General features: G+C 54.3%; 2 protein-coding genes across 8 annotated transcripts; one reads left to right on the forward strand and one right to left on the reverse strand.

The window, feature by feature from the left end:
- The first annotated feature begins 1,282 nt into the window (after window positions 1-1,282).
- Window positions 1,283-14,680, forward strand: ITPA (inosine triphosphatase). 3 transcript variants are annotated; one of them, XM_071221778.1, is made up of 9 exons: window positions 1,285-1,667; window positions 5,752-5,809; window positions 5,899-5,963; window positions 6,581-6,654; window positions 7,449-7,480; window positions 8,121-8,236; window positions 12,338-12,384; window positions 12,717-12,793; window positions 14,209-14,680. In XM_071221778.1, the coding sequence occupies exons 1-9, from the start codon at window positions 1,602-1,604 to the stop codon at window positions 14,295-14,297; spliced, it is 624 nt and encodes a 207-aa protein (XP_071077879.1). In that variant the 5' UTR covers window positions 1,285-1,601; the 3' UTR covers window positions 14,298-14,680. The 3 variants fall into 3 exon arrangements, with proteins under 3 accessions (XP_045050401.2, XP_071077879.1, XP_024415246.2); XM_045194466.3 differs by lacking the exon at window positions 12,338-12,384 and having other exon boundaries at window positions 1,283-1,667; window positions 7,353-7,480; XM_024559478.3 differs by lacking the exon at window positions 12,338-12,384 and having other exon boundaries at window positions 1,505-1,667.
- Window positions 14,681-17,103: 2,423 nt separating this feature from the next.
- On the reverse strand, window positions 17,104-27,320 carry SLC4A11 (solute carrier family 4 member 11). 5 transcript variants are annotated; one of them, XM_053927306.1, is made up of 21 exons: window positions 26,535-26,698; window positions 26,021-26,073; window positions 24,934-24,978; window positions 22,495-22,647; window positions 22,321-22,370; window positions 21,830-22,055; window positions 21,649-21,730; window positions 21,293-21,416; window positions 20,731-20,940; window positions 20,564-20,657; window positions 20,326-20,451; window positions 20,134-20,247; window positions 19,911-20,043; window positions 19,586-19,659; window positions 18,974-19,238; window positions 18,791-18,897; window positions 18,531-18,699; window positions 18,262-18,435; window positions 17,876-18,071; window positions 17,622-17,791; window positions 17,104-17,532 (listed from the first exon to the last, which is right to left on the reverse strand). In XM_053927306.1, the coding sequence occupies exons 3-21, from the start codon at window positions 24,962-24,964 to the stop codon at window positions 17,469-17,471; spliced, it is 2,562 nt and encodes an 853-aa protein (XP_053783281.1). In that variant the 5' UTR covers window positions 24,965-24,978; window positions 26,021-26,073; window positions 26,535-26,698; the 3' UTR covers window positions 17,104-17,468. The 5 variants fall into 5 exon arrangements, with proteins under 5 accessions (XP_053783281.1, XP_053783280.1, XP_024415464.2 ...); XM_053927305.1 differs by having other exon boundaries at window positions 25,975-26,073; XM_024559696.4 differs by lacking the exons at window positions 26,021-26,073; window positions 26,535-26,698 and adding an exon at window positions 27,235-27,320.
- Between the last annotated feature and the right edge of the window lie 505 nt (window positions 27,321-27,825).

A 27,825-nucleotide genomic window follows, 5' to 3' on the forward strand; every position in this document is an offset into this window, starting at 1 on the left:
CACGGCACATGGTACTACTTGTCTGAGGTACACCAGGTGCCTGTGTCCAGTCCCTGGCGAGCTCCTCCTAGCATAAGGGTGTAGCTGAAGCTTTCAACAGCCAGGAGGTCCGCTTGGATCAAGGAAACCTCTGCCCCTCCACCTCCCTGAGGATTTGCTATGATGTCATGAAGAAGGAAAATAGATGACATAGAGAGAGGGCTACCCACTCCTTAATTCTAACCCACTACTTCCAAAATCAACTCCATGGAGCTTCACAAATCACCTTGTGGAAAGGGCACTGACCCAGAAACTTTAGGACCTGCCCTAGAACACAGTAATGCCTTTTAGCCTGTGCAATACTAACGCTATGGTCACTGAGCAAAGTTTTTAGAGAGCATGGAATTCTAAATATTCCCTAAGGATGAATTCTGGGGTCTTAAAAAAAGTAGAGATTATCAGAGGTCATTAACGTTAGGCAAATTCTTCCAGGTACTGATAGAACTCCAGAGTACTGATACTCCTCTGTCGAAAGTTGCTTCACCAGGAGTAGAGCTGGCCCTGAATCTGCCCTAATTATAATGAGCCCCTGGAGGAGGGAGACAAGTGACTTGCCCAATGAGGGGGTCAGCCGTGGTTCAGGGCCTGTCACCCAGGAGGGTCTGCTGGGGCACATTGTTCTTTTCTATATTCAGGATGCAAAGATCTGACTGAGTGAGGATGGAGAAGGGATGATGAATTGGGAGGCTGGAGGGACAAGGGAATCAAGATACTCAAGTCCCAACCCCGGAGGATGGGTGAAAAGACCAGCCTTGCTTTATTTAGACCAGGGGTGTCCAACTTGTGGCCCCAGAATGCGACCCAACACAAAATCATAAATTTACATAAAACATGAGATTTTTGTGTGTGTGATTACATCTCACAATGTATTTAATGTGTGGCCCAGAGACACCAAAAGGTTGGACACTCCTGCTAGACTATGCCAAGTTTAAGTTCACAGTCAAGTAGTTCACAGCTAGCGGGGGAGGAGGAGCTAAAAGACCGGGGCTGAAGGTGAGGTCAGGATAACGACCTCAGACTGGCAGCCCTGGCCCAAAAAAGACTGTTCTCAGAGTCAGCCTTGGAGGTGCCGCTCATCAGCGGCCTCGGGGTAGGGACGAGGGCTTTTCCAGCTCCCCTCGGTACCCAAGTACCAGAGAGGGGTGAAAGCGTTGGTGGGACGGGTGGCTGGAGGTCTCTTCTGGTCCGTGAAAAAAGCGTCCCTTGGTGGGAGAGTGGTCTCCGAGCACTCAATCTGCACCTAGGAAGACCCTTGCATTCGGCACAGGGGAGCCGCGCCACTTTCTCCTACTCTAGCGCCCCGCGCCCAGGCTGCTCATGGAGAAAAACGGCACTCTGCTCGCCAGGTGCCTGAGCAAGGACTCCGGGCGCCCAGCGCGGCCTTTCCCCGCTAAGGCGGGTAGGCTGTCATCGCCGCCAGAGGCGCGTAACGGGATCCCATACCGTCTTCACCGGGACCACTGGCTGGACGCCCAGCCATCCGCTTCCGCCTCCAGCCGGAAGTGCCGGTAACCCGAGGTAGAGGGGCTTCCGGCGGGACTGCCAGATAACCGAGGCTCGCCATGGCGGCCTCCCTGGCCGGGAAGAAGATAGTGTTTGTCACGGGGAACGCCAAGAAACTGGAAGAGGTACCAGTAGGGTGTGGGAGGCCGGCCAGGAGGCGGCTGGGTGGGTAGCTTGTGGTCAGGTCGGCGGAGAAGTAGCTTCCAGGAGGAGGAAGCATGTAGGAGGAGACGCGAAGGAGGAGTGGAGAGGCAGACCTGCCGGGATAGGTCTGACTCAGGTGTGGAAGGGGTTGGACCGCGCGGAGTCGGGCGGTGCGGAAAAAGACAGAGATTGTGGGAGCCGAAGGAATGGTGGGGCCCTTAGCACCTGTCCCAAAGGTCACTTATTGAGCTAGACCTCAAACCGGGATCCCGACACCAATTTGGAGCTGATGCAGACCTCGCTGCTGGCGCGGGGGTGGCAGGGGCCGGACAGAGCATAGAACGGACATCCAAACTGAGCCGTCTACGTCCCACCGTGGTCTAGAAATGTGGTTCTCAGCCTCTCCCAGCCTCTTTCAGCATCCGTGAAATGGGGATAGTGAGACAGTGAAGGAAGCAGTGGATCCAAAGCTCCTGGCTACTTTGTGGCTAGCTGTGAGGATTCTAAGGGCTGACGAAACGTCTTTGGCTGCAAATAATAGACATTAGGGAGCTCATATAAACCACCAGACTCTTGTGGAAGTACAACGTTGTGATGTCCCTTAACAGGGGTCTCTTGAGGGGCTGTCCTGTCATGGTAGGTCTCGCTGGATGATCATCCTTTTTCCTATTTGGGTCTTTTTGTTTCCTCTTGCCCTAATGGAGGGGCAGTGAGGCTTCTGCCATACACCAGCTCTGACTGGCCTTGCTTAGGTCAAGGGTTTGCCCCTGCTCAGTCAGCTATGGCCACGCAGGTGGGGTCCTGTGTGGGGAATCACGATGATGCCCACTAGATACATCTGAAGCGGACCAGTGGGGTGCAGTCATTAGAGGACCCTTCATTTGTGCACAGCATAGGGACTGATGGCACTCCTGTTTCAGGACAGGGTGGCCTTCTCAGGAGCCAGAGCCCTATGCTGATAAAAGGTCCTGAGATCCTGAGGCCAGACCAGTCAAGCAGACAGGCAGCACCACCCTGAACAGAGCCCCATGCAAGATGATGGGTGCCAGACCCCAAGCCTGGCTCAGCCTCTAGCTGAGAACATGGCTGTCCCACATTTAGAAACAAGGAGCTTGAGTGGCCAGGAGAAGCTCGCTGGAGAGGATGGAGTGGAAGCTGGCCTGAGACAGGGAGGCTTTTTGTTTTTAATACTTAAATCAAGGTGCTCCCTTTTTATTTAATTTTTAATTTTTAAATTTATTGATTTCAGAGACAGAGGGGAAGAGAGAAACACTGATTTGTTGTTCCACTTATTTATGCATTCATTGGTTGTTTCTTGTATGTATGTGTCCAGACTAGAGATCAAACCCAGAGTCTTGGCTTATTGGGATGATGCTCTAACCAACTGAGCTTCCTGGCCAGGGCTAGTAAAACAGGGAGTCTTAACTCATTATGCCATGGCACCCCACTGGCAGACTGACGAAGCTTCTGGGCCCTTTGTCAGGAAAATATCTTTAACTATGCAAAGAAAATACATAGAATTACAACGGAAATCTATTGAAGTACAATTCTCAAAATATTACAGATATTTGTGATCAGTTACATCTACTTTATCGACATATTAAAGGATTCAGTCTAGCAGTGTGTGTAATTACCATAATTTTAAAATAATGATAATTGTAAATATTTTGAGATATCTGCTATTACTGTAAGGGGACATGGGGACATCTGTGATTTTAATATGTTTAAAGGTCATTGGAACTACTAATTCTACTTTGCTTCTATATTCACAATTGAAAAAGGTGCTAAGTTTCAGCTAGGGATTACTGAAAATAAGGAGGTTTTTTTTTTTTAATATATTTATTGATTATGCTATTACAGTTCTCCCATTCCCCCCCCCCACTCCACTCCATCCTGCCCACCCCCCTCCCTCCCACATTCCCCCCCTATAGTTCATGTCCATAGGTCACACTTATAAGTTCTTTGGCTTCTACATTTCCTACACTATTTTTACCCTCCCCCTGTCTATTTTCCACCTATCATCTATGCTACTTATTCTCTGTACCTTTCCCCCTCTCTCCCCCTCCCACTCCCTTAATGACAACCCTCATGTTCTAGTTGTTTGCCTAGTTTGCTCTCGTTTTTGTTTTATGTGTGGCTGTTAATAACTGTGAGTTTGCTGTCATTTTTACTGTTCCAATTTTTGATCTTCTTTTTCTTAGGTAACTCCCTTTAACATTTCATATAATAAGGGCTTGGTGATGATGAGCTTCTTTAACTTGACCTTATCTGAGAAGCACTTGATCTTCCCTTCCATTCTAAGTGATAGCTTTGCTGGATACAGTAATCTTGGATGTAGGTCCTTGCGTTTAATCTTGGGTAATGTAATTATGATGTGCCTTGGTGTGTTCCTCCTTGGGTCCAGCTTCTTTGGGACTCTCTGAGCTTCCTGGACTTCCCGGAAGTCTATTTCCTTTGCCAGATTAGGGAAGTTCTCCTTCATTATTTGTTCAAATAAGTTTTCAATTTTTTGTTCTTCCTCTTCTCCTTCTGGTACCCCTATAATTCGGATGTGGGAACGTTTCAAGGCGTCCGGGAGGTTCCTAAGCCTCTCCTCATTTTTCCAAGTTCTTGTTTCTTCATTCTTTTCTGTTTGGATGTTTGTTTCTTCCTTCTGGTCCACACCATTGATTTGAGTCCCAGTTTCCTTCTCATCACTATTGGTTCCCTGTACATTTTCCTTTGTTTCTCTTAGCATAGGCTTCATTTTTTCATCTGTTTTTCGAATAGATTCAACCAAGTCTGTGAGCATATTGATAACCAGTGCTTTGAACTGTGCATCCGATAGGTTGGCTATCTCTTCGTCGCTTAGTTGTATTTTTTCTGGAGCTTTGAAGTGTTCTGTCATTTGGGCCATTTTTTTTTTTTTTTTTTTTTGTCTTGGCGCTTCTGTTACTTTAAGGGGCGGAGCCTTAGGTGTTCACCAGGGCGGGGTAATGCTGGTCGCTGAGCTGTGACGCTGTACGAGGGGGAGGGGCCGAGTGGGAGCAATGGCGCCTGCCTCACTCTCCTCCGGATTTCAATCCTTCACTCAGCTACCCACAATCAAACTGGGCCCCTCTGGTGCTGGTTCCCGAGTGGGTGGGCCTGTGCACACTCTAGGCCCCTGTGGGTCTCTCCAACGACCTCTCCTGTGAGGCTGGGAGTCTCTCCTGCTGCTGCCCCAACCCCCCGGGGCACTTTCAATCAGAGGTTTGAGGCTTTATTTCCCGGAGCTGGAGCCCTGGGTTGCACGGTCTGCTTCGTTGCCCGCCGTTCGTCAGGTTTATCTGTGGGTGAATTTGGTGCCGCGGGGTGCTACCCGCCACTCTGCCTGCCCCACTCTCCGCCACTCTGAGTCCGGCCCTCTCGGTTTATCTGTGCAGATGTGGGGCCGCAGGGTCTGCTAGTGCTCGGACTGCCTGCACCATTTGTCCCACACTCCGCCAGTCTCAGTCCCGCCACAGCCACGCGAGTCCTCTCCACCCCGGTGCCCGTCTCCGCCCCTCCTACCAGTCTGGATGAATGGTTATTTTCTATTTTCTTGGTGTTGGTCCCCCTTGCTGTTCGATTCTCTGTCAGTTCTGGTTGTGCGAGGAGGCGCAGTATGTCTACCTACGCCGCCATCTTGGTTCTCTCATAAGGAGGTATTTTTAAACCAATGCCACCCCAATAAATACAATAAAAAATAAATTAATTTTAAAAAATAGGTGTTTTTCCCCCTGTCCAAATTCACAGGCCTCCTCTATTCTGGGTAATACCTGATAGAGAATTCCTGGCCTAGGAATATGGGGGCATTGAGAAGGAAAGAGGGTGTTCTGGGTGGGTGGTTAGCATAAACCGAGACCTGAAGTAGGAGACTGCGGAGATGAGGGAGATGACCTGCTGGGGTGGACCCTGCAGGCTGGGCTGAGGCTCAGGGGCCTGACTTGGTAAGCTCTAGGGGCCTGGCAGGAGAATTGCCTCGTGAGAATGGTGGATGGCAGCTTGTGTAATGATGGGAAATCGTTAACAAATGGTGTTAAATGTTCTTTCATTTTGGAACAGGTCATTCAGATTCTAGGAGACAAGTTTCCATGTACTTTGGTGGCACAGAAAATTGACCGTATGTCTCTGTTCTGTTTTATTTTTAAAAGACGGTTTGATTTCTCTGTCTGCTGGTGACCTGACTCTCTGTGTCTTTTTCCCCCTAAGTGCCGGAGTACCAGGGAGAGCCTGATGAGATTTCCATACAGAAGTGTCGGGAGGCAGCCCGCCAGGTGCTTGCTCTGCATGTGTTTTCCACTCACTTCTCTTGTCCTGGGGGCTCCTGGGGCCTGTGCCTACTGGGGATAAGTGGAGAATAATAAGGTGGGCACAGTTTGTTATGACTTTAAGGACCTGCCCAGGCCTAGCTATTCTGGGGTCAGTTCGTGTTGGCCCTAGAATACTGCCTTTCTCAAGCATGACTGCATAGTATCTCCCCAGACTGCCACACACATAATTCTCTCTCCCTAATTCTCAGATACATGCATTCCAGTCCCTGCATTCTCCCCCCATGCACCCACCCCTGCACTCACTTATCTCTGTGGGCCTGAGAAAGAGCACTTTCTGATGGGTCAGGCTGCCTGAGTATGAATCCCATCTTTTCTGTTGCTGTGCCTGGAGCAGTCTGTACAACCTGCCAAGGCTTTGGTGTTCTTAACTCTAAGAGGGATATAAGAGATAAGCCGAGGGCTAATCCTAGTAGTAAGTGGACTTTTGTCTTCTGCTGCTGCTGCTGCTGTGACAGTGGCAGATCCCAACTAGATGTGGGCCTGCCCCAGCTTGGATGGCCTGCTGCGGCAGGGCCTGCTGCTGGTGGTAGGTCTCAGGGTTGCATTTCCTTGTGCTGCAGGTGAAGGGGCCTGTACTTGTAGAAGACACCTGTCTGTGCTTCAATGCCCTAGGGGGCCTCCCTGGTCCCTACATGTGAGTGCTCCCCCCCACCCTCCCTTGCAGAGTCCTACCCAGAAAACCACCTGAACTTGGAAATGATTGGTTACCTGATATTGCGGTTCATTCACTGTCTTGGCATCAATACTGATATTTCACATTGTCCAGAGGAAGGATTAGGGTTGGAGGAAAGGCATGCATTTCTTTTGTAAAGTGTGAGAATGTTATTGTGTAAGTGGAGATGTGCAAGGGAGACCCACCTGTTGAAGAGGTACATTCATGGGCAGATCGGTTTCAGGAAAGAGAAAATAAGGAAACCAAGATTTGAAAATGGATTTTCTTAAAATATTCAGTGCCCTGAACCCCCTCAGAAGGTCTTTATGTATCTCTAGGGTACCAATTTGAATACCTGTCTCTGGGGTTGGAGAGCAAATGCTTAGCAGCACTGTTCCTGGGTCTTGGATACGTGTATCTTTAACTGTGGGTTGCCAATACGTTTGCCAAGGCAGCAGCACCCATATACGCTTACAGGATGCACTGCTGTATATCTGCAATGTGGCGAGTGCGAAATGCTGCCGCGTGAGGTTTTAATTTACATTTCCCTAATTACCAGTCAGCTGGAGGCCTTCATTGCATTGTTGATTCTTCTAAGCATTGCCTCTTTGCCCCCATTTCCTTTTTCCTATTGGAGGATTTGTCCTCATTTTGAGGAGAGACATTCTTTATCATGTCAGCCCCTCATCTGTCCTGGGGTGGGGGTGCACCCCAAAGAAGAAGCTGGTTAGATCTGTCTTCTCCTGGTGTCCGACTTGCCTTTACTTGTCTTGCAGAAAGTGGTTTCTGGAGAAGTTAAAGCCTGAAGGTATTGTCCCCTTTATTTCTTCCTTTGGATCTGTTGGGAGCTGAGAATCTGGCGGTGGGCTAGGGGAGGGCCCCAAATAGTAATTAGGAATCTCAGGTTCCAGCCCCAGCACGGGGCCTGTTCACCTCAGCTTCCCCATCTATAACCCGAAGCTCCCACTTTCCATGCACACCTAGCTCAGGGAGCACTGAGATGTGGGAGGAGTGGATGGCAAAGGGGTGGTGGGAGCTGTGAATTTGTGGGACAAAGGGACTACCGTTGATTTTGGCGGAGAGGACTGGCCCTACTGACTGCTTGCCTGTCCTTGCCTCAGCCAGTGCCTGGCCTGGGGACTGGGGTCTTCCCCTCCTGGGCCCCAGCAGTGCATGCCCTGTCACCTACAGGTGCAGGCCCAAAAGTTCCCTTTTTAGGTGCTTCTAAAAACACTTTATATTAATGAGCATTTAAACACGTATAGTAGTAGAATAGAATAATGAGCCCTATGTCCTCATGATCCAACTTCCAGGTTTATCAGCACAAAGCCTATCTGATAACATAAGCCCCCCACTTTGGTGCTTTCCCCCTAATTCAGGGCCTCAGGGTTGGGAGTGGTGGCTGGGCAGGACAGATTGCACTGAGCTCTCACTGTACTTGCCCGCAGGTCTCCACCAACTCCTGGCCGGGTTCGAGGACAAGTCAGCCTATGCACTCTGCACATTCGCATTCAGCACTGGGGTTGCAAGTGAGCCTGTGCTCCTGTTCAGGGGCCGGACCTCGGTGCGTACCCATGCTGGTTTACCACATGCCGCTAGGGGGCGCTGCGACTCCAGCTGACCGCCTGGGGTCTTCTGAAGGAGGGGAGAGGGGATGGTCTCCAGGACTTTGCCCAGAACTGCCCCTGGGCACCACAAATAGAAGTGCCGTCAATCCTGAAATCTGTGTGCTCCCTGAGGATCCTGTTTGAGGGAGACGCACGTGGCTCACGTGCACCCAGAGGTCTGCACCGTATGCCCTCCTGAGAAGCAGATGTGGAAACTAAAGAGGACAACTACTGAGGCTACAGCTTCCCTTGAAAATCTCATAGCCTTTCCAGCTTTTCACGTTTACATAGAATCTTCTCCCCAACTCATTCCTTTCCCAACTGCCCTTCAACACCTCCTGCTTACCTGCCGCGAGGTTCACCTGCTTCTCACAGGGTCCGCACCACTCTCTGAGCTGTCGCCCCCCACCCCCACCCCCCTGTCCATGTATTCCGTCCTTGTGGCAGGGTGACAAGAGTGCACCTTCTGGCGTTTCACTCCCCCTTTGTCCCTTCTGTTCAGGATAAAATCCGAGTCCCACTGTATCCCACAAAGCCCTGTCCCAGAGACTCCACAGGGGCTGACCACAGAGGCGTCCTGTCTGCACTATGTGGTTTTTAACGTGTGTGTTCAAAACACATAAAATCATCTACCGCCATTTTTAAGTGTACAGTACAGTAGTGTTAACTATATGCACACTATTGTACAACAGATCTCTAGAACTTTTTAAAAATTGATTTTTTAAATATATTTTATTGATTATGCTATTAAGGTTGTCCCATTTTTTCCTCTCCTTTATTCCCCTGTGCCCTGCGCTCCCCCCTGCCCACCAGCATTTCCCTCCCCCTTAATTCATGTCCATGGGTCGTACATATAAGTACTTTCACTTTTCCATTTCCCATACCATTCTCAACCTCCCCCTGTCTATTTTCTGTCTACCATTTATGCTTCTTATTCCCTGTACCTTTTCCCCCTCTCTCCCTCCCCGTCCCCACTGATAACCCTCCATGTGATCTCCATTTCTGTGGTTCTGTTCCTGTTCTAGTTGTTTTAGTTTGTTTTTGTTTTATAGGTTCAGTTGTTGGTAGTTGTGAGTTTATTGTCATTTTACTGTTCATATTTTTGATCATCTTTTTCTTAGATAAGTCTTCTTAACATTTTAATAAGGTCTTGGTGATGATGAACTCCTTTAACTTGACCTTATCAGAGAAGCACTTTATCTGCCCTTCCATTCTAAATGAAAGCTTTGATGAATAGAGCAATCTTGAATGTAGGTCCTTGCCTTTCATGACTTGGAATACTTCTTTCTAGCCCCTTCTTGCCTGCAAGGTTTCTTTGGAGAAATCAGCTGACAGTCTTATGGGAACTCCTTTGTAGGTAATTATGTCCTTTTCTCTTGCTGCTTTTAAGATTCTCTCCTTATCTTTAATCTTGGCTAATGGAATTATGATGTGCCTTGGTGTGTGCTTCCTTGAGTCCAACTTTTTTGGGACTCTCTGAGCTTGCCGGACTTCCTGAAAGTCTATTTCCTTTGCCAGATTGGGGAAGTTCTCCTTCATTATTTGTTCAAATAAATTTTCAATTTCTTGTTCTTCCTCTTCTCCTTCTGGCACCCGTATAATTCGGATGTTGGAATGTTTAAAGTTGTCCTGGAGGTTCCTAAGCCTCTCCTCATAGTTTTGAATTCTTGTGTCTTCATTCTATTCCTGTTGAATGTTTATTTCTTGCTTCTGGTCCAAATTGTTGATTTGAGTTATGGTTTCATCCCTTCACTTTTGGTTCCCTGTACATTTTGCTTTATTTCACTTTTCGTAGTCTTCACTTTTTCTTCTACTTTGCAACCATACTCAACCATTTCTGAGCATCCTGATTACCAGTGTTTTGAACTGTGCATCTGATAGGTTGGCTATCTCTTTGTCGCCTAGTTCTGTTTTGGGAGCTTTGATCTGTTCTTTCATTTGGCCCATCTTTTTTTGTCTCTGTGCACCTATTACGTTGTAGGAGGCAGAGCCTTAGGTATTTGCCAGGAAGGGGCAACCCACATCACTGTATTATGGCGCAGTGTGGTGGGGAGGAGTCCAAGAGGGTACAGTGCCGCTTGCTCCGCTCTCTGCTGGCTTTCAGTCACTTCCCCTGTTTCCCACAAGCAAATTGGGCCCTTCTGGTGCTGATTGCCAGGTGGGTGGTTTGTGTACGTTCTGGGACCCTGTGGTTTCTCCAAGGAACTCTCCTGTGAGGCTGGGAGTTTCTCCCACTATTCACATAAGTTTTTACAGCCAGAGGTTTTGATGCTTTATTTCCCCACGTTGGAACCCTGGGTTGTGTGGTCTGTCTCACTCCCCAGTTGTTCTTCCCAGTTTATCTGCACGCAAATGTGGGACTGCCTGTTCCGCCAGCTGCCACCTCGCCACTCATCCTCTCTGTCCGGCTGCCCGTCTCCACCCCTCCTACTGGTCTGGATGAATGTGTCTTCTTTATCTCCTTGGTTGTTGGACTTCCATACAGTTTGTTTTTCTGTAGTTCTGGTTGTTTTTTGTTTTAAAATTTGTTGTTGTCCTTTGGTTGTGTGACACAGTGTATCTACCTACGCCTCCATCTTGACTGGAAGTTCCTAAAAATTGATTTTAGATGGGGGGAGTGAGCTAGAAAGAGAGAAACATCAATTTTGTTGTTCCACTCATTTATGCCTTCATTGGTTGAGCCTTGTATGTGCCCCGACGAGGGACCAAACCCACAGTTTTGGGCACAGTCTTGTCATGTCGGGACAACATTCTGACCCCAGGGCCTACAACTTTTTCATGTTACAAAATTGAAACTGTGCCCATAGAACGACTCTCCTTTCCCCCTCTCCCTTGCCCCTGCCCACCACCATTCCACTTTCTGTTTCTAAGACTTTGACAACTTGAGACACTTTATAGAATCCTCTAGTGTTTGTCTTTTTGTGACTAGCTTATTTCATTTACTCTTATTTCCCAAGGATGATCCATGTTGTAATAGAATTTCATGATTTTTTTTTCATAATTTTTTTTACCCTCACTTGAGGACATATCCATTGATCCTAGAGAGAGGAAGTGGGAGAGAGAAACATCAGTCGGTGGCTTCCCACATGCGCCCCAGCCAGGGATCAAACAATGCTGCAACTGAGCCGCCCGGCCAGGGCTTCATTTGTTTTTAAGGCTGAATAACATTCCATTACGTCTATGCCACATTTTCTTTGTCCATTCTCAATCGATGGACGTTTATTGCTTCTACATTTTGGCTCTTCTGAATACTATGAACACAGGAACATTCTCTCAAAAATCAGAAGTTTGAACAACCATGAGCCTTGCTGATAAGAGTCCAGGCACTGCAGTCCCCGCCGTCCCCTCTCGTCTCCCCAGCTTTGGCTGCTTTGTGCACTTTGTTGCTCCCCAGCCCCCACTTTATCTGAGGTGGCCCTGTTTCCCCATGTTCTGCTCTCACCTGAACCCAAATACGTTGGCCTTTCAACACAGATGTGCCAAGTGCTTCTCCGTTTCTGGGCCTTGGCACCCCTGAGGCCTTCCCAGGTCATTCCATCCTGTTCTCGAGTCCAGCTCCCTGTTTGTTCCCTGTAAAACATTTTGCCTTTGGTCACTTGTTTACTGGTTTGATGCCTGTTTTGCTTAAGGTCATTTTGTGAGAGCAAGGCCGGGCCTCCTGTACCCCAGCGTGGACATAACTACCTACCTCACTGCAGATGTTCAAACACATGTGTTACTTGGGTGTGGTTCAGAGAAGCTCGGTGACCGCCTCAGGCTCACAGCTCCCTGCTGGCAGGAGCAGAGTTTGCCTTTGGTCCAAATAACTGGACATTTATGTGGCTAGTCCCTGTCCTCTACTACCTCTCTTACATTTTTTTAAATTAGCTTTTTCTTTTATTGCTTTCATGGCAGCAGGACACTTCATGACCCTGGACCGTCATTAGTTCTCTGACATTTTTCCGGTGGAACCTACCTATCACAGCCAGTATTTATTGGGCTCGTTTATATGTTAAACATCGCGCTAAGTAATTTCTGTGACGTTTTCACCTAATTGTTAGTCTCCCTTGCATTTCGAGAAATGCGGTCACAGGAGCAGGCATGGGGCTTGTCTGCCCAGTTCAGGGCCCTTCGCTTCACGTGTGGGAGAAAATGTTTTCTGTCAGGTTTTCGCAGTTGACTCTCTTCAGTAGGTCACAGCTTAGAGCTGCCTGGAGGGAGGGTGGCTCTGGGGATATTGAGTGCGTGGTTCCTCCCTGGGTGTGAGGGGAGAGCTGTCCCACTGTGCATTTTATTTACATGTTTAGCAAACATTTGCAGGTACCATGGACCCCTGAAACCATGTATTAGTAAATAGGATTTAACCAAATCCATAAACTAAACTCAGACTGGCTACTACTTTCCTCCTAGTGCCTCTCCTCCATGCCCAGTGACACCTGTCTCCCTTTCCTCTGGCAGGGCCGGATTGTGGTACCCCGAGGCTGCCGGGACTTTGGCTGGGACCCCTGCTTTCAGCCGGATGGATACGAGCAAACGTAAGGAGCCCAGGCTCTTCCTGGGGTCAGGCTAGCCCTGATCTGCACTGGGTCGGTGCCCCGCCCAAGTGTGCAGGCACGCGGATGTGGATGGAGCAGGCTCTGAGGGTGCCGTTCCAGCTGAAGGCATCTCTGCTGGGGTGGACGCAAGGAATCCGGGTGGCCCAGTCCAAGGTGGGGAAGGCAGCCAGGCGTAGCTGGGAGAGACCCAGGCTCAGGCTCCAGCGCACAGCAGAACCGCTGTGTGACTTCAGTGGCTTTCCCTCTCTGACCGTGGCTTGTCCTGTATATATCTGACAGTTTTGTGGGATGGTCTTCTGACCCCCTCATTTAGTTTGGAAAAATGTTAACACTTTTGCAGCCTTTGGTGGCCATCACATCAAACCCCCACAGTGCTGAGTGATCTCAGTATTTCATATCCATTTCCCCTCTTATTTCCATGGGACATGTTGGCCTCTATTGGAGCCAGGTTTTCCAGGCTGGAGGACCCGTAGGGAGCACGGCCCGAGACCTCACAAAGGCCGGACATGGCTCAGGACAACAGAAAAGATCACTGTCCGAGAATGCTCTCTGGTAGCAGAAATGTTCTATAGCTGCGCTGTCCAGTCCAGGAGCAATTAGCCACAAGTGGCTGTGGGGAATTTAAAATGTGGTTGGAAAAAAAATTTAAAAATTAAATGTGGTTGGGGCTGCCCTGGCCCGGTAGCTCAGTTGGTTAGAGCATTACCCATTGCCAAGGTAGTGGGTTCGATTCCCAGTCAGGGCACATACAAGAATCAACCAGTGAATGCATAAATAAGTGGAACAATAATTTGTTGTTTCTCTCTCTCTGTCTTAAAAAAAAATTAAAAGGAAGACCCTATAAGACAATAAAATGTGGTTAGGGTGACTGAGGAATTGCAATTCTTTTTATTCAGTTGTAGTTGATTTAAATTTAAAGGGCCACATGTGGCTAGTGGCCACATACTGGACAGCATGGATCTGAAGCCCACCGTTGGGGTGTGGGATCCTCACCTCGCCGGAGTCCTGGCACGGAGGATGGGCCACTGGCCGGCTGCCCCATGTGGCCCCCTCCCCCGCAGTGCACTAGAGGACACTGCTGTGTCCGTTCTGCCAGTCCCCATGGCTTCCTGTCCACAGATATGCAGCTCTGTCTCCGTCCCTAGCTTCCCTTAATGACTTCTGGACATGCTAGAGCAAGTTCAGTATCCTTCCCCATTCCGTAATAGGGGTTTCTACCTACCGGGGAATCTAAAACTTGGCAATTTTTAAGATCTTAACTGGCTGCTAGGAGCTGGTGGCCCCATTACCCTTTCCTGGGGACTCCTTGAGCTCTGGGCTATGGAATGGGGTGGGGGATATACGCCCTCCCCGACATGGTGTCCCTACTCTGAGCTGCTGCTGTCACCTCTTAGGTATGCAGAGATGCCCAAAGCTGAGAAGAATGCCATCTCCCATCGCTTCCGGGCCCTGCGTGAGCTGCAGGAATACTTCGGCGGCCTGACTTCTCTTGGGGCCAGCAATGAGCATGCTTGCCGGGGATCTGGGGAGGGCTAGCCTGAGGCCCATCAGGGCAGGCGCCCCCCCCCCTCCCCCCCCCCCCCCCGGCCAAGTATGTCCTTCAGGGTTACTTCCTGGGGGTATTGAGACTTGACAGCCTCACCAGTCTGGAGAAGCAGGTGGCTCTGTTTAGAGAAACTGGGCAAGGGACACCACTCTCTTGCTGTTGGGAATCCAGCAGTCTCTCCAAAGCCTCGGATCAGGTGTTAAACTAGCCTTGGCAGGATTGAAGGTTTGGGGAAGAACCACACAAATAGTCTTAGCGTTTTTAAAATGTTGCAAATAAAAATTCTGGAAGGCACTCCAAAATAAACTGGATGTACCTGCTTTGAAACCTGCCTCGGGCAGGTGTGTATCTCCTGAGTCCCCTTTGGCAGGAGTAGGAAACTTCTCAGGCAGGCAAGGGGTGTTGAGGGGACAAGGACAGCGCTGTGTCCAGAGCTTTCGCATGCCCGTGCTGGCCTGAGTGTTGCGTCTTTCCTTTCGTTCTTTAAGTCTCAGATCGAGGGCTGGCCTTTTCCATACAGATCTATGCTGCCCACCCACCCATCAGATGATGCCATTGCCCAGCTGGTCTCCGCAGTGTTTGCTGGGTTGGAGGTGGGCTATGTGGGATGTCTAGTGCTTTTGCTTTGCGGGGTTATTATTAGCAGCTCAAATGTTGGCTAATGATTATAATGCCAAGTGCATTTTTATGGCAGGGACAGGGATTAGTCCTTGACCCCAGTTGGGCTCACATGCCATATTCACCTGGGGCCTTCAGGCCCCTCAGGAGGCCCAGCCCAGCTGCCCCAGAACCTCACCATGCCCTGGTGAAACCATTCTCTGGGAGAGACTTTGGAGGCCTGGGGTGGTTCCCTTGCCTTTCCTGCAGGTGTTTGGTGAGGAGGAGGTGCCCACCCCTGAGGATGTTCAGGAAAGCCTGTTGTGTGCCGCGGCCAGGGGAGGGGGCATGGCGCAGTCCTCAGTGCTGGTGGGTCACTCCCAGGGTTACCTCTGTGCTCACAGGCAGCTCTGGAGAAGGGCCCGGACCCTCCAGGCCATTTCCTTTAGTCCTAGCAGTGTGGTCTGGCACGTAGGTTTAACCTTTGTTTCTTCCCCTTGTGCATGCGGCTAAGGCCAGGTCTTGCCCCCGACTCTTCCCTCTGAGGCCCAGCTGGGTCGTTTCCCCAGAATGCGCCAGCAGCTGAGCCTCCTCTGAGTTGTCTCCTTGGTGGCAGATGATGTCTGGCTGGGCTGGGCTGATGTGGGGTGCTGGGGGGGTCTGCCTGGTGATTCTGGACGTGACCCCACCCTCAGGGATACCCAGGCTACTGGGGAGGGGGCCCCAAAGGCTCATGTGCCACATGGGTGCAGCAGGTATATGCAGCTTGGGGCAAGGCATCCCTATTTGTTAAATCAGCTTCTTTCCCAGAGTTCTGTCCTGGCACATGATACACTTTCTGTCCACCTTTTTTTAAAAATTTAATTTATTTTTAGGGAGGGAAAGGGAGAAACAGGGAGAGAAACATCAGTGTGTGGTTGCCTCTCACATGCCCCCCACTGGGGAGCTGGCCTGCAAACCAGGCATGTGCCCTGACTGGGAATCGAACTGATGATCCTTTGGTTCGCAGGCCAGCGCTCAACTGTCCCCCTTTTTAACTTTGGCTACCCATCCCCACAGAACAGCATTGCTCAGTTAAGAGCGTGAGATGTCTTGATTGTGCCCCCGTCCCCACTCCTTCCATCAGTACACGAGGGCCCCCCTATCTCCCTCCTGATGGTCCAGCCAGCCTGATTTTTGCCAGTCCACCAGGCGGAAGGTGCCACCTTGCTGCTGGCTTGCATTTCTTAGATTTCCAGGGTGTCTGAGCATCTGAGCATCTCTCGCCATCCCTGCTACCATTTCAGCCTCCCCTTCTCCTGTTCACAGCCTTTGCCTCTTTTCTACCAGAGGCATTGTCTTTGCGCTGGTTTACAAGAATTCTTTGTATATCGAGATTTTAGTCCTTTTTTGTGGTTTTGGATGTAGCAGTCTTCTCGTCTGCGCCCTTGGTCTGTGGTGTAAATATTTGTCCAGCCAAAGTTCTAAAAGATGATGTAATGGGGTGTCTATGAGGCAGGCGCTCTGTGTATCACTGCTGCTGCTCCTAGGTACGGACAGGGGGGCTCCCCTGAGCCTCAGATGGGTGGCCCCCACTGCCTGCTGCCACTGTCATGCACCGTGGCCAGCCCCCAAATGACAGAGCCAGAAACGTGGCAGCCCCTCCCCTCCATCCACCCAGTCCCCACTGTCTGCTTTCTTCCACTTCCCTTCGTCCCCTGCGCTGCCCTGGTGTGGGATGCAGCTCCTGTGCCACCCCACACCCCCTACCTATAAATTCTAGGGTCTACCCAACAGACCAGATAGTTCAAAACTGCCAGTCTGACCTACACACGCCTGTTTTCAGTCCCAGGTCAGGCTGCTTTGCAGCTGCCTCGGGGTCAGGGCCCTTTGCTGTCAGCCCTGCTGATTTCTCCACACCAGCCATGCTCTTCACTGGCCCCAAGCCCTCTCAGGGTCTTCGTAGACACTTCCCTTGGTCCCTGGCAGCACAAAGTCCTCCTGGGTCCTCCACATTTCCCTGCTGGGCCCGCGTCCACTGTGCTGAGCAGAGGTGACAGCACACAGAGGGCAACCGGCACGTGGGAACCCCTCTCATCCCTCCTCCCCAGGGCCCTCAGGTGGCCTTCAGAGGCTGGGGCAGGGCAACAGGGATGGAGACAGCACGTGGAAGCATAGAAACAGGAGCTTTATTCTCTAATGTGCGTACAGTGAATTCCTTACACAATCAAGGAAATGGTTTCTCTCTCAGGCATCTGACTCTTTTATCAAAAGAAAATCCGTCCTGCTTAGTCCCACCCTGGGCAGAGGCTGCCCTGAGCAGTTTTCACCCAAAGCAAAGGGCAATGGGGAGTGCAGGCACACACCACAGAACCCCCACAAGTCACAGATGCCCTAGGCCTGTTGGGACAGCTGGGAGAGGGCGCGGCATAGAGCAGCACTCCAAGACACCCACACCTCCCCATAAGAAGGCACAGCCAGGCTAGGAAGACCAGGAAGGACAGATGAACAGGGTGTGCCAGGGCCCGTCAGTCAGTGCTCAGCATCCATGGCATCCAGATATTTGGCTTCAATGATTTGGGGCAGCAGCTTGTAGCTGGGGGGAGAGGGGAGGACAGGCAGAAGGATGAATGCGGGGTCCGGGGGGAGGCGGAGGGCACCCCTCCCGGCCGCCACCCCCCTTACCGGATGGGGATCATGGCGATCATGATGAGGGGGAAGATCATCTTCATGTAGGGCAGGGGGCTCATGCCGAAGGCACAGAGCAGCAGCAGCTGCAGGACCTGCAGCCCTGTGAAGTAGTGTATCTTCCTCTGGGGCACCCTCCGGACGTAATGGGTGGGTGGGTACGAGGCCTGTGGGTGGGAGGGGCCAGGTGTGGGCAGGTCTGGTGCCGCTGTACCTGCCACCCACAGCCCTGCTCCAGGCCAGATCCTCACCTGGTCCTTGAGCAGCAGGGCCAGACGCTCAAAGAGCTGGTTGGCGTCGATGGAGGTGAGGGCGATATAGAGGAAGAGGCCGTAGAGCACCGGCTTGGGGATCCACTGCAGCGGGAAGGGCAGCAGCAGGAGGGAGAAGCCCACCAGGATGCTGGCACCTAGGCTGGTCAGCCGCGTCTCCCTCACGCTCACGATCCTGCGTGGTCCCAGAGCACTGGATCAGCTCCAGCCCTGGGCCACTAGGTCACACCTCATCTCAGGTCACATGTGGTTCCCAGGCTAGGACACTTTAGGGCCCCATCCCTCCCGAGGTCACATGGGGCTCCAGACTACTTCATCTTAGAGCCCACGTGATTCTTGCCTCGTGGTGCCACCCTCACACTCACGTCTCACAGATGTGCCCATGCTCCACACGGTCCTCCACCTGAGCCAGTGCCCGCACATGCAGTGGGGAGTGGGGGTAGGCGGCGTGGATCCAGGGCATCCCAAACAGAGACAGCCCCGTGTTGATGATGGCGATGAGCAGGAGGTCCCAGTGGTAGGCCGTGCCCTTCACTAGTCTGCAGCAGAAAGTCAGGGGCTGTGGATAGAACCCCTGCTGGCCCCCAGGAGGGTGGGGCACCCTGCTCAGCCCTCCCTGCCCAGCCCTGCAAACCTGTTCTCTGGTGCATTGGCCAAGGCAGCCACCAGGTTCTGCTCGATGAAGAAGAGCATGGAGAGCAGGAAGCCGAGGCCCATGGCACTGCCGACGGCCCCCAGGGACAGCGACTGCATCTCAGCTATCTTAAACAGGCTCTCACTGGGGTTGTAGCGGAACTTGCTCACTGCAGCCAGGTACAGACCCTGCTCCAGCCACCAGCTCCATGGGGGCCCCCCACCCAAGCCTGCCCCTGTTCCAGTACAGCCACAACTCACTCTTAATTTCCCGGAAGCCGTAGGAGCAAATGAGGGAGAAGGTGAGCACCGAGATGGGCAGGGCACAGTCTGACAGGGTCTCCCGCATGTAAGGGTGCAGGTAGGGGCTGGGGGCACAGGTGGGTGTATCAGTATGGTCCAGGGGCTCACATCCCCTTACCCTCGCCTCTAGGTCCCCCTCACCTCTTCTTGAACTGGTAGAGGGTGTAGCCCAGCCAGAGCGTGCCCAGCATGATCAGGAGGCTGAGCACAGCAGTATCCCGGCCCGGGTACTGGTTGGGATTGATGCTCATTGGGGTCAGCTCCGGCGGGCTGCCCAGGAGGCTGGTATTGAGGGCAGTGTGGAAGCTGGCGTTGAGACTGGTGCTGAGGCCCAGCAGGCTCACCAGGGAACTGCGATCTATGTTGTAGTTCCCATGGGGGTTGCTATAGTAGTACTTCTGGAAGACTGTGGATACAGGCCAAAGGCCTCAGCCAACTGGGTTCTGGGAGACTGCGGAGAAGCTGGTCTTCTGCATAAGCCAGGATCCCATCGACTTGCCCACCCACCCAGCACTCCTACCACTTGTCCTTGTTCCTCTGCCCTGTCTCTGCTAGCTCATCAAGCCTGGCCAAGTGCCTCTGGATCCTACCTGGGGCAGCCCTGTCACCCTCCAGCACAAGGATGCTGCTCCCCAGAGTGCCCTGAGCCCGGGAACCACCTTAGCCTGCATGCTGCTTGACTGCCCCAGGCACGGCCTGTAACCCACTAACCCAGATCCCTCTACGACAAGTAGTGACTGGCCAGATACCCACTTTTGACCATGCCCTTGACAGCATCCAGCATGAATGTGATGGAGATGAACAAGGCAATGATCTCTTCTGTTGACCTGCCGGGGGGTGATATGCCTCATAAGATGGGGGTGACTGGTTGTGGGGGGAGGCTCCCCTGATCCTCGGTGTGGCCCCTCACCTCCTACTGCCACAAGGACGACCAGTCCCAAGCTTTCCCCTTGGGGGCACCCCACCCCCTCTAGGGTTACAGGACGTCCGATGCTGGCATGGAGGCTGACCCAGACGCCCCGCCATGGTCTCCCCCTCCTGCCTGAAGGCCCCAGCAGGTCAAGGAAGGCCCAGTCACCTCTTGAAGAGACGCATGATCAGGCTGAGGTTGAAGAGGGCATAAACAGCGAGGAAGAAGCTGTTCCACAGGCCTGTCCAAGCGTAGAAGGTGTTAAAGTCCAGATTGTAGTCGTCACAGATGCCGCGGATCACTGCAGGCAGCGGGACGGGGGCGGACAGTCAGGGCCCCAGGCTTGGGCCAGGGACCGCCACGCCCTCTCCCCACCACAACCCCACCGCACCGTGGATGTAGAGGGCCAGCGGCGCAGTTGTCAGCAGCACCACCAGCGGCTGCCCGGAGAACAGTGCGTACAAGAGGCCCCCAATGCTCTGCCCGGCCATGGTCTTCTGAACATCTGAGGAGTCGGGTGGTCAGGAGGGCAGCACAATTCTGGGCCCCACCCAGCCCTCCCCACCGACCTCCAGCCCCTCACCAATGGCCCCATCAGTGTTCTCATCATTGAGGGACCCAAAAGCGATCGTGGGCAGGAGGCAGGCGAAGTAGAGGAACAGGGTGGTGGTGATGTATTTGCCCACTGCCCTGTTCTTCCCGATAATGCCTAGGATGGGGGACAGGACAGAGAGTGTGTTGGGGGGTGCCAAACAGGCACATCTGTTGTCCTGTGGTCGGAGCCACAGGCCAAGCTCGGGGGGAACCACAGGGTCACGTACCATCAGTGAAGTCCAGTGGATACACGGGGAACCTGCGGGCGAAGTCCTCTCGGATGCCCTTCCCCACAGGGAGAAAGTCTTTGGGCTGCAGGTGCTGTGGCAGGGTGCCAGTTAGTACTGAGGCCAACGCCCCACGCCACCCACCCAGGTCCCCCTGGACCCCGTACCTGGGGGGGCCTCAGAAAGCAGACGGAGCTCACGTAGTTCTTCATGTTGGGGGCTGGAGCCTGGTTCGTGGTGAGCAGCTGCCTCTGGTGTACCAGGGCCTCCTTGAATTCTTCCACTGTGCGGGTCTTCAGGAGCTTCTGGCGGAAGGTGATGTCCAAGAACATGGTGGCGAAGGTGCGCCCCACCTCCGTCGCGGTCTTCGTGCTTTTCTGGGGGTGGGGCATGGGGGGAATCACATCTGCCAATCATCATCAGCCAACTACAAGGTTTAGGTCGGGGCAGGCCAAAGAAAGGCCCCTACATTTGAATAATTTAAAAAGTATCTCTTTTCCATCAGAGAGGAATTACAATTTTCCAGCAATCTCTGGGGAAGTTAGGGCTTGATGAGGACCTAGCAAGAATGCTTCAGAGAAACCCAGGAGGTCTGAGATGAAAGGACAGGGTGGGAATGAGATCTTCAGAGGCCCAGTGTGGGGTACCCCAGCACATGGAGAGATGCCTCCAAGGCGACCTGGAACCCTCCTGCCCAGAACGGAAGCCCCCCCAAAGGCCTCTCCTCACCATCTTGGGTGGGGCCAGCACCAGGATGACAAACCGAACCTCACAGGAATTCTCCCCCCAGTTCTGCGGGCGATCCAGGCGGCTGATGCACACGTGCCGCTTATGCAGGTACTTGGAGATGCAGCTGGCAGGGGAGGGCACACAGCACACAGTTGCCACACTTGGAGGGGGGACACCACCCAGAGTACCCAATTTCAACCCCCCAGTGACTTCTGCTAGGGACAAAAAGACGATCAAATGGGTTAGGAGCGCTCACATCCTTTCCCCTAGACTGGGTGGGCCAGCCTCTGCAGGGACGTGGGCGCCTGGCTCCAACAGGACACAGGCAGGCCGGATGTGGTGGCCTGGCAACTCACATGATGCAGAGCCACGACTGCTGGTATTGCACCCCCGTGACTGTGGCAGTGACTCCTTGGATGGTATCCGACAGCAGGTGGACTGAGGACAGGTGAGAGGGGGATAGGAGGGTCAGCCGGCCCACCTCCCTCATCTGCCCGCCCAGGTGAGGAGGGGGAGGCGGGCGTAACCAACCCACACCTGCCATGGGGGCCCCCGCATCAGTGAAGAGCATGGACATGAGCAGGTCCAAGTTGCAGTCAGGCTCGACGTTGTTGGGGTCGCGGGCGACGCGGAATACCATGGCCCGCAGCACGTCATCCAGCGAGGTGGCCGGCTCATTCAGGATGATGCTGGCCCGTGCCAGGAAGCCATCGATGTCCCGATGCGCGCGGATCTCTTCCTCGAAGTTCTTTAACTTCAGGTACTGGGGGGATCCCACAATGGCCCATGAGTGAGACATGCTGCCATTGCCTGGGCCTCTCCTCCACAGTCCCTGGCTGCTCCTTCCCATCAGGACCAGCATCCCCTTCCGGGAGGGATGGCGCTCGCAGATCAGCCTTGGGCTAGTGTGAGATCCCCGTGTAGAGCGAGAGGGGAGCTGCATGAGCTATCTTGGGTGATCAGCTGCCTCCGCTCCGATCTAGTGCCCCAGAACCCAGTGTCTCCAGGTTTGCAGATGGGCCACCCACCTTGCGGGAGGTGTGGAGGAGCCCGCAGCCATCAGGCAATTCACTGTCAGCTAGAAAAAAGGGAGAGGGCTCAGGGTACCACCCACCTCTTCAGGTCTCTCTCGGCAGACTGGGGCCATGCCTGCCCAGTCCCCTGCCCTCCCCCCCAATCTGTCCCTGCTACAACTGCCATACCAGCCTGGGTGGGCTGCACCTCGAGGTTGACGTTGACAAAAAAACGGATGCTCTCGCCAGACACGATGGAGGAGTTGACCGTGTCGAAGGCCTCTTCCCCCAGCTTCTCCTCGTGGGTTTCAGAGGCATCATCTGTGTCACACTTCAGGTAGCCTGGAGACCCCACCACCACCAAGAGAGAGCCCCCCCAAGAGGGCCTGGCCGTCAGCACTGCACCCCAGGAAGGACTTCAAGACCAAGGAGCAAGGACCCTGGGCCATCCCACTTGGTACACTCTCAGAGAGTGGTCAGGGAGGCCCCTCGAGGGCCAGGAAGGCAGCCTCAGGCCAGGTAGACAGAGCATAAAAAAGTCTTGGCTCTGCCCCGTCAACCCCCACCCAACAACCTTCTCCAACATTCTTCAGCTGCAGGAACTGGGCCTTGCACTGTTCTGACCCACACGTATCCTCCGGCTGGGAAAAATCACGTTCACTCTACAAACTTCGAGCCAGGAACGTGGTACAATGACACAGTTAGGATTGCCTAAACCCTGCCCTCCGAGAAACTCCAGGTTACAGGACCCAGTGCCTGCTTGGCTACCCAGATGGGATCCAAGGCAAGCCAGAGCCCTCCCTCCCCACCTCACTGGCCCAGCAGTGCTTTCTCCCAGGGAGGGCCTGCAAGCAAAGCATCAAAGCTGGGAGACACAGTTCAGACATCAGACGAGGCCCAGGAAGGAGGGCCAGAGAAGTGGAGCCAGGGACTGACGGGAGATGGGACCTGCTGAAGGGAGGCCTCTCTCAGCCCCGTCCCCCTCGTGGCCCTCCCCCAGGCTGGGGGAGGGGCATGCCATGGTACTTGGGGACTCCCAGAGCATGGACCCCTTGGTCTGCCTCTCAGTTCCTAAGACTGCCCCACAGCACAGGCCCCCTCCTATAGGGAGGCTTCCCCATGAGGTGGAAATTATCTGATCTTCCTTAAGCCCACTGGGGCTCTCCAAAGCCTCTGGGATCACACAGTCTGAGCCAGCCCCGCTACCTCTGTCCTCACCCTTGGCTCCTCAGATCCAGTGTCACTCCCCACCTCAGGCCAGTTGGCCAGAACCCCAGGTATGCCAGCTCCTGTGCTCCAAGTGGAAGGCCCAGAGAGCCTTCCTCAAAGCTCACAGAATGCTTCTTCTCTGGTGAGTCCCCCAAGGGCCCAGCTCGACTCTCCGCCAAGCTGGCACCTCTTCCTGACTATGGGTCCCCTATGGTTCACCACTTGTGGGTGATCCCAGGAAAGGGGCCCTTGTCGCCCAGACCCCACCAATGTCCAACACCTGTGCGGGGACAGGGACAGGTCAGCAGCACGCCTATACCTGCCAGGCAGTGACTCACCCTGACTCACTTCCACTCCTGCCTGCTGGTTTCCTCTCTACATCCCAGGCCCTGTTCCCCCCCATGTCATCCTGTGCTCAGCCTGGGCCCTTTCTGGACAGGAGGTGCTAGGCCTGCCCTATCAGGGCCCCTACGGACTAGTGGAACCTAGCCCCAGGCCTGCACTACACCCAGAGCCCGGAGCAGAGCTATTAGGTCAAAAGGTGTCCTTCTGACCTTTATCATGGAGCTCATGTCCATGAAAAACTTCCCGTCCAATTCCAGGCCCGCTTTGCTTTGTCGACCTGGTTCTCCAGCCCCAACCTTTCCCAGCCTCCCCTGTTACCCAAAGCACCCACTATTCCCCCGTGCTGCCCCTCACATTGCCCCCTTCTCCCTAGGTCCTGCCCAGTTGGCACCACCAGGTCCCTGCAAGGCTCCTGGGATGCCATGTCCCCATCTCCATCCTACAGCCCAGCCACATGCCTAACTCCCCTGCCAGCAGCTTGGCACATGCAGCCGCCATGCCCTAGGGACTCTGGGAACAAGCACATCACTACTCTACAAGCACCGTCCCACTAGACAACCCTCTGAGTTAGGCCAGCTCCTGGGTCTGGGCACAGGAGACACAGCGCAGAGCTCGTCCAGAGACGTGAGGGAGAGCGAGTTAGACTAGAGCTACCAGGGAATGCAGAAGCAGAATTACATTTCTGTAGAGGGACAATGGCAGCCTGTCCCTCACAGGGCTGAGCAGGGACTGAGGGATGTGGGCATCCCAACACTTGGCCTAAGGCTGGTCAGATAACCAGAACATTGTAAAAGTGAACCATGGGACATCACCAGATGGCCTATATAGCCCAAGAGAGGGGCCACAGCACTGCAAGATCACCAGAGACCCACCAGTGTCCAGGGCAGTTTCAGCTGCCTCTCTGACCACACCACAACCTCCTGAAGGGTAGGCCCCAAAGGTATCCCGGCATCAGCAGAGGGCCACAGACAGGTGGCCAATGCTGTGGACACCCAGGTGGATGGACTAGCTCCCCTAGAGGCTTTTGACCAAGGAGCTCTCTCTGCACACATACCCACACCTGAGTGTACTCACCTGTATCCTCAACGTATCCATTCTGCGACATGATGGAAGAGTTTTCTGCAAGGGAAGCCAAAGAACTGTTACCAGCTCCAAGGACCAGCCCTGGACAGTCTCTGGTGCCCATCTGCTCTCCACCCCACACCAGCCCTGCTGATTTCTTCTTACCCTTCCCAGGGACCCAACCCAGGCCAACCTCGAAGAAAAACCAGCAAGGAACAGTACTAGGCAGGGCCCTCTTGAGGAGCTGGAGGAAGTCAAGCCTGTAATTCTTTAGCCCATCTGCTAGGGGCTGCCCAGGTGAGAGACCTGAGAGATGTTTTCAGCATGTTTTCTCCACGAGTAATTAACAGTACCCCGTGAGACAGTGAGGGATTCACTGCTTGCAGCACTCGGTGGCCTGGTCTCTTGAGAAGTCGCCTCTACCCTCCTTGTAGTAGAGGACCACCTCCTTTTGCTGTTCCTTTCCTGCCAAGCCCAGCACCTGGGCCGCAGCCCTCTTCCCCGCACATGGGTCCTCTCATGTCCGTACTGACGGCCATCCACACCCATCACACGTGTAGCCGCCCCCAACTTCACGTGCCCCAGCACGGGAGCGAAGGGGCAACGGCTTCCCTCTATTTGCCTTCTTCCATTCGAGCCACAGCCACGTCCCTGGGCCTCCTGGGAGGCGGAGCCGTTGGTCCTCAAGGGGGGTGGGAAGGGGGAGCTGTGCGCGCTCCCCCACCCCCCCACCCCGGGTCCCCGGATGGTCCCGGCTGTTGGGGCCGCGCTGTGCAAGGAAGGAAGCCACAGGAGGGGCCACGCGCACGAGAGGAAAGCGCCTCTAGGCTCGGAGACCCTGGGGGGTCTGCGGAGAGGGAGGCAGGATGCCGACAGACTAGCGGGAACCCCGGCTGCATTCAGAAAGGAGGAAGGAGCAGGGGCAGTAAAGCTGGCAGCCGAGGCCGCAGAAATGGGCAGAGGACGAGGGTGACCAGGGTCTGGAAGGGTGGCTACGGTGCACACCCTACTTCCATGCCCGGCGCCCCACGTGCAAGTAAATGTTGTACAAACCCCGCGCTGGCTCTCGGGTGCCCAAGCCGCGTTGGAGACTGCTCACAGCCGCACAGGGGACAGTCAGGAGTCCGGGGACCCCTACCAGTGGGCAGGCTTCTGCACAGAATGTAAAATGAGACTTTCGGAGGCAGCAGCGTCCGGCTCTGACAAGCCCAACGCTAGAGGTGTTCGGGAACCCACCGCTCCGTCCCGCCCACTTCCGAGCCCCCGCCAGCCCTCCACCGGCTACCTCATAGGTTCAAAAACTTAAGAATCTCAACACGGCGATGCAGAGCATTAATCCAGCGCTCATTGTCCACGATGCCTTCCCTGGGTCTCCTTCCTCCGCTTGTCTACCCCACTGGGACACCCATTCCCTCGAGACCGAACTCACCCCCGCACTTTTACCCCAGCTGGGAAGCCCCCACGACCCTCTCGCCCACGATGCTCGGAGCCCTTGCAGGGGCGGCACACGTGATTCCCCCCAGTGCCCCGATGGCTCCGCGTCCCTGCCTAGCACGCCTTCCCTGCGGAGAGCAGACGGCCTTCCCGCCGCGCCCGCCGGCTGAGGCACCCACCGCAAGGTTCGAAATAAACACACGCTTGGTGGCCGCGGCCCTGGCGATCGGCGGCCGGACGGCTGCACCCACGCGCACACTCCCGGGATCCTCACTCCGTGCCTCTGCACCCCAAACTTGGCGTCCCAGGCGGGCCAACGGAGGGAGCTGGCGACACACCCCCGCGCTGCGCCTGGGTCCTAAAGCCGCTCCGCCGCCCCGCCCCTGCGCGGGGGGCGTGCAGCCCAAGACTCGGTACCGCCCGCCCACCAGCCCTCCGGTCAGCTTCGGACGGGCTGCTCCCGGAAGACCGTGGCGGTTTAACCAGAACGCGTAGACACGGCTTCCTCGGGCCGCCCAAGCTTCGCGCAGGGTTAGGGGCTGGGCGGGGCTGGTAAGTTTCTGGGAAGAAAGTCGTTGGGCTCAGGGACCCACAGAGTCACGCCATCGGGTCGAGAAAGGGTTTCCTCAGAGTCGGCTTTAAGCACGCTGCTGGCCTCCGCCCCCTCTTCTTGGCATGGGGGCCTCCGTTCGGCTGGGCCCACCGCCTGCTCCGCCCCCTCCATTTATCCCTGCTGCTCTGGCGGTAAACCTTCCTACTCCTCCAGGAAGCGCGCCTGGACTAACCAGACCGCCCGGCGCGCCTTCCCTGGGCTACGCCCTGGCCTGCGGAGCCAGCGGCGCTCCTGACTCTGCGGCATCGGGTTTGCTCGCAGCGCACCTCGCGGTTTCTCCCCTGGCCTCGTCGCGTCCTCGGCTTTCTCTTGGGTCAAGGTCTTGGCTCCCGTCTTTTTTCCTTCCCAAGATGGCCCACCGCCCGGTTTTCCTTTCCTAATAGGCGGGATCCCGGCCCGGGACGCGCCTTCTCTGGCTCCTGGTCTACTAGTAGAGTGAGTGCGTGTGTGTACGCCCGCGGGCGCGCGCGTCTGTACAGGGAGGTGGTAGTGCGCGCGGGCAGGTGGGCGCGCGCTGCTTTGAGGTCTGGCCGGCCCCTGCGATGAAACCCTTGACCCGGCCTTGGGTGGCTTCTCAGCAAATGATTCCACAACTGTCGGGCCCTGGATTGACTTAGGATCTCCCTCACTGTCAAGTGTTAACCTCTCACCGCCTCCACACAGGCCGCCAGCCCTAGGACCAACAGGGATCCCCTACGCTCCGACTGGGTCGGAGTCCTGAGCCCCTGTTCCCCCGTCATGGCAGATGGCTGGCCCGGCAAGCAGAGGGGGAGCCCACCTTTGCAGAGCGGCTGTCCTGCAGCCCCCAAGGGCTCCTGGAGCGTTAGGGGAGCCCCATACACTGACGTGGTGAGTGG

This window comes from Desmodus rotundus, chromosome 6 (assembly GCF_022682495.2).
Source record: "Desmodus rotundus isolate HL8 chromosome 6, HLdesRot8A.1, whole genome shotgun sequence".
In the NCBI taxonomy this organism is placed as follows: Eukaryota; Metazoa; Chordata; class Mammalia; order Chiroptera; family Phyllostomidae; genus Desmodus; species Desmodus rotundus.

What these genes read in the sequence shown, in the direction of transcription:
- SLC4A11 (XM_053927303.1), bottom strand. Translation starts at nt 25,470, where the DNA reads ATGGGTGTGGATGGCCGTCAGTACGGACATGAGAGGACCCATGTGCGG. An exon ending in CTCTACCAGTTCAAGAAGAG is followed by an intron (nt 18,898 to 18,973) that starts GTGAGGGGGACC and finishes CTGTGCCCCCAG; the next exon opens with CCCCTACCTGCACCCTTACA. An exon ending in CGGCTTCCGGGAAATTAAGA is followed by an intron (nt 18,700 to 18,790) that starts GTGAGTTGTGGC and finishes ACCTGGCTGCAG; the next exon opens with TGAGCAAGTTCCGCTACAAC.
- ITPA (XM_045194466.3), top strand. Translation starts at nt 1,602, where the DNA reads ATGGCGGCCTCCCTGGCCGGGAAGAAGATAGTGTTTGTCACGGGGAAC. An exon ending in GTCGGGAGGCAGCCCGCCAG is followed by an intron (nt 5,964 to 6,580) that starts GTGCTTGCTCTG and finishes CTTGTGCTGCAG; the next exon opens with GTGAAGGGGCCTGTACTTGT. An exon ending in TGTTCAGGGGCCGGACCTCG is followed by an intron (nt 8,237 to 12,716) that starts GTGCGTACCCAT and finishes TTCCTCTGGCAG; the next exon opens with GGCCGGATTGTGGTACCCCG.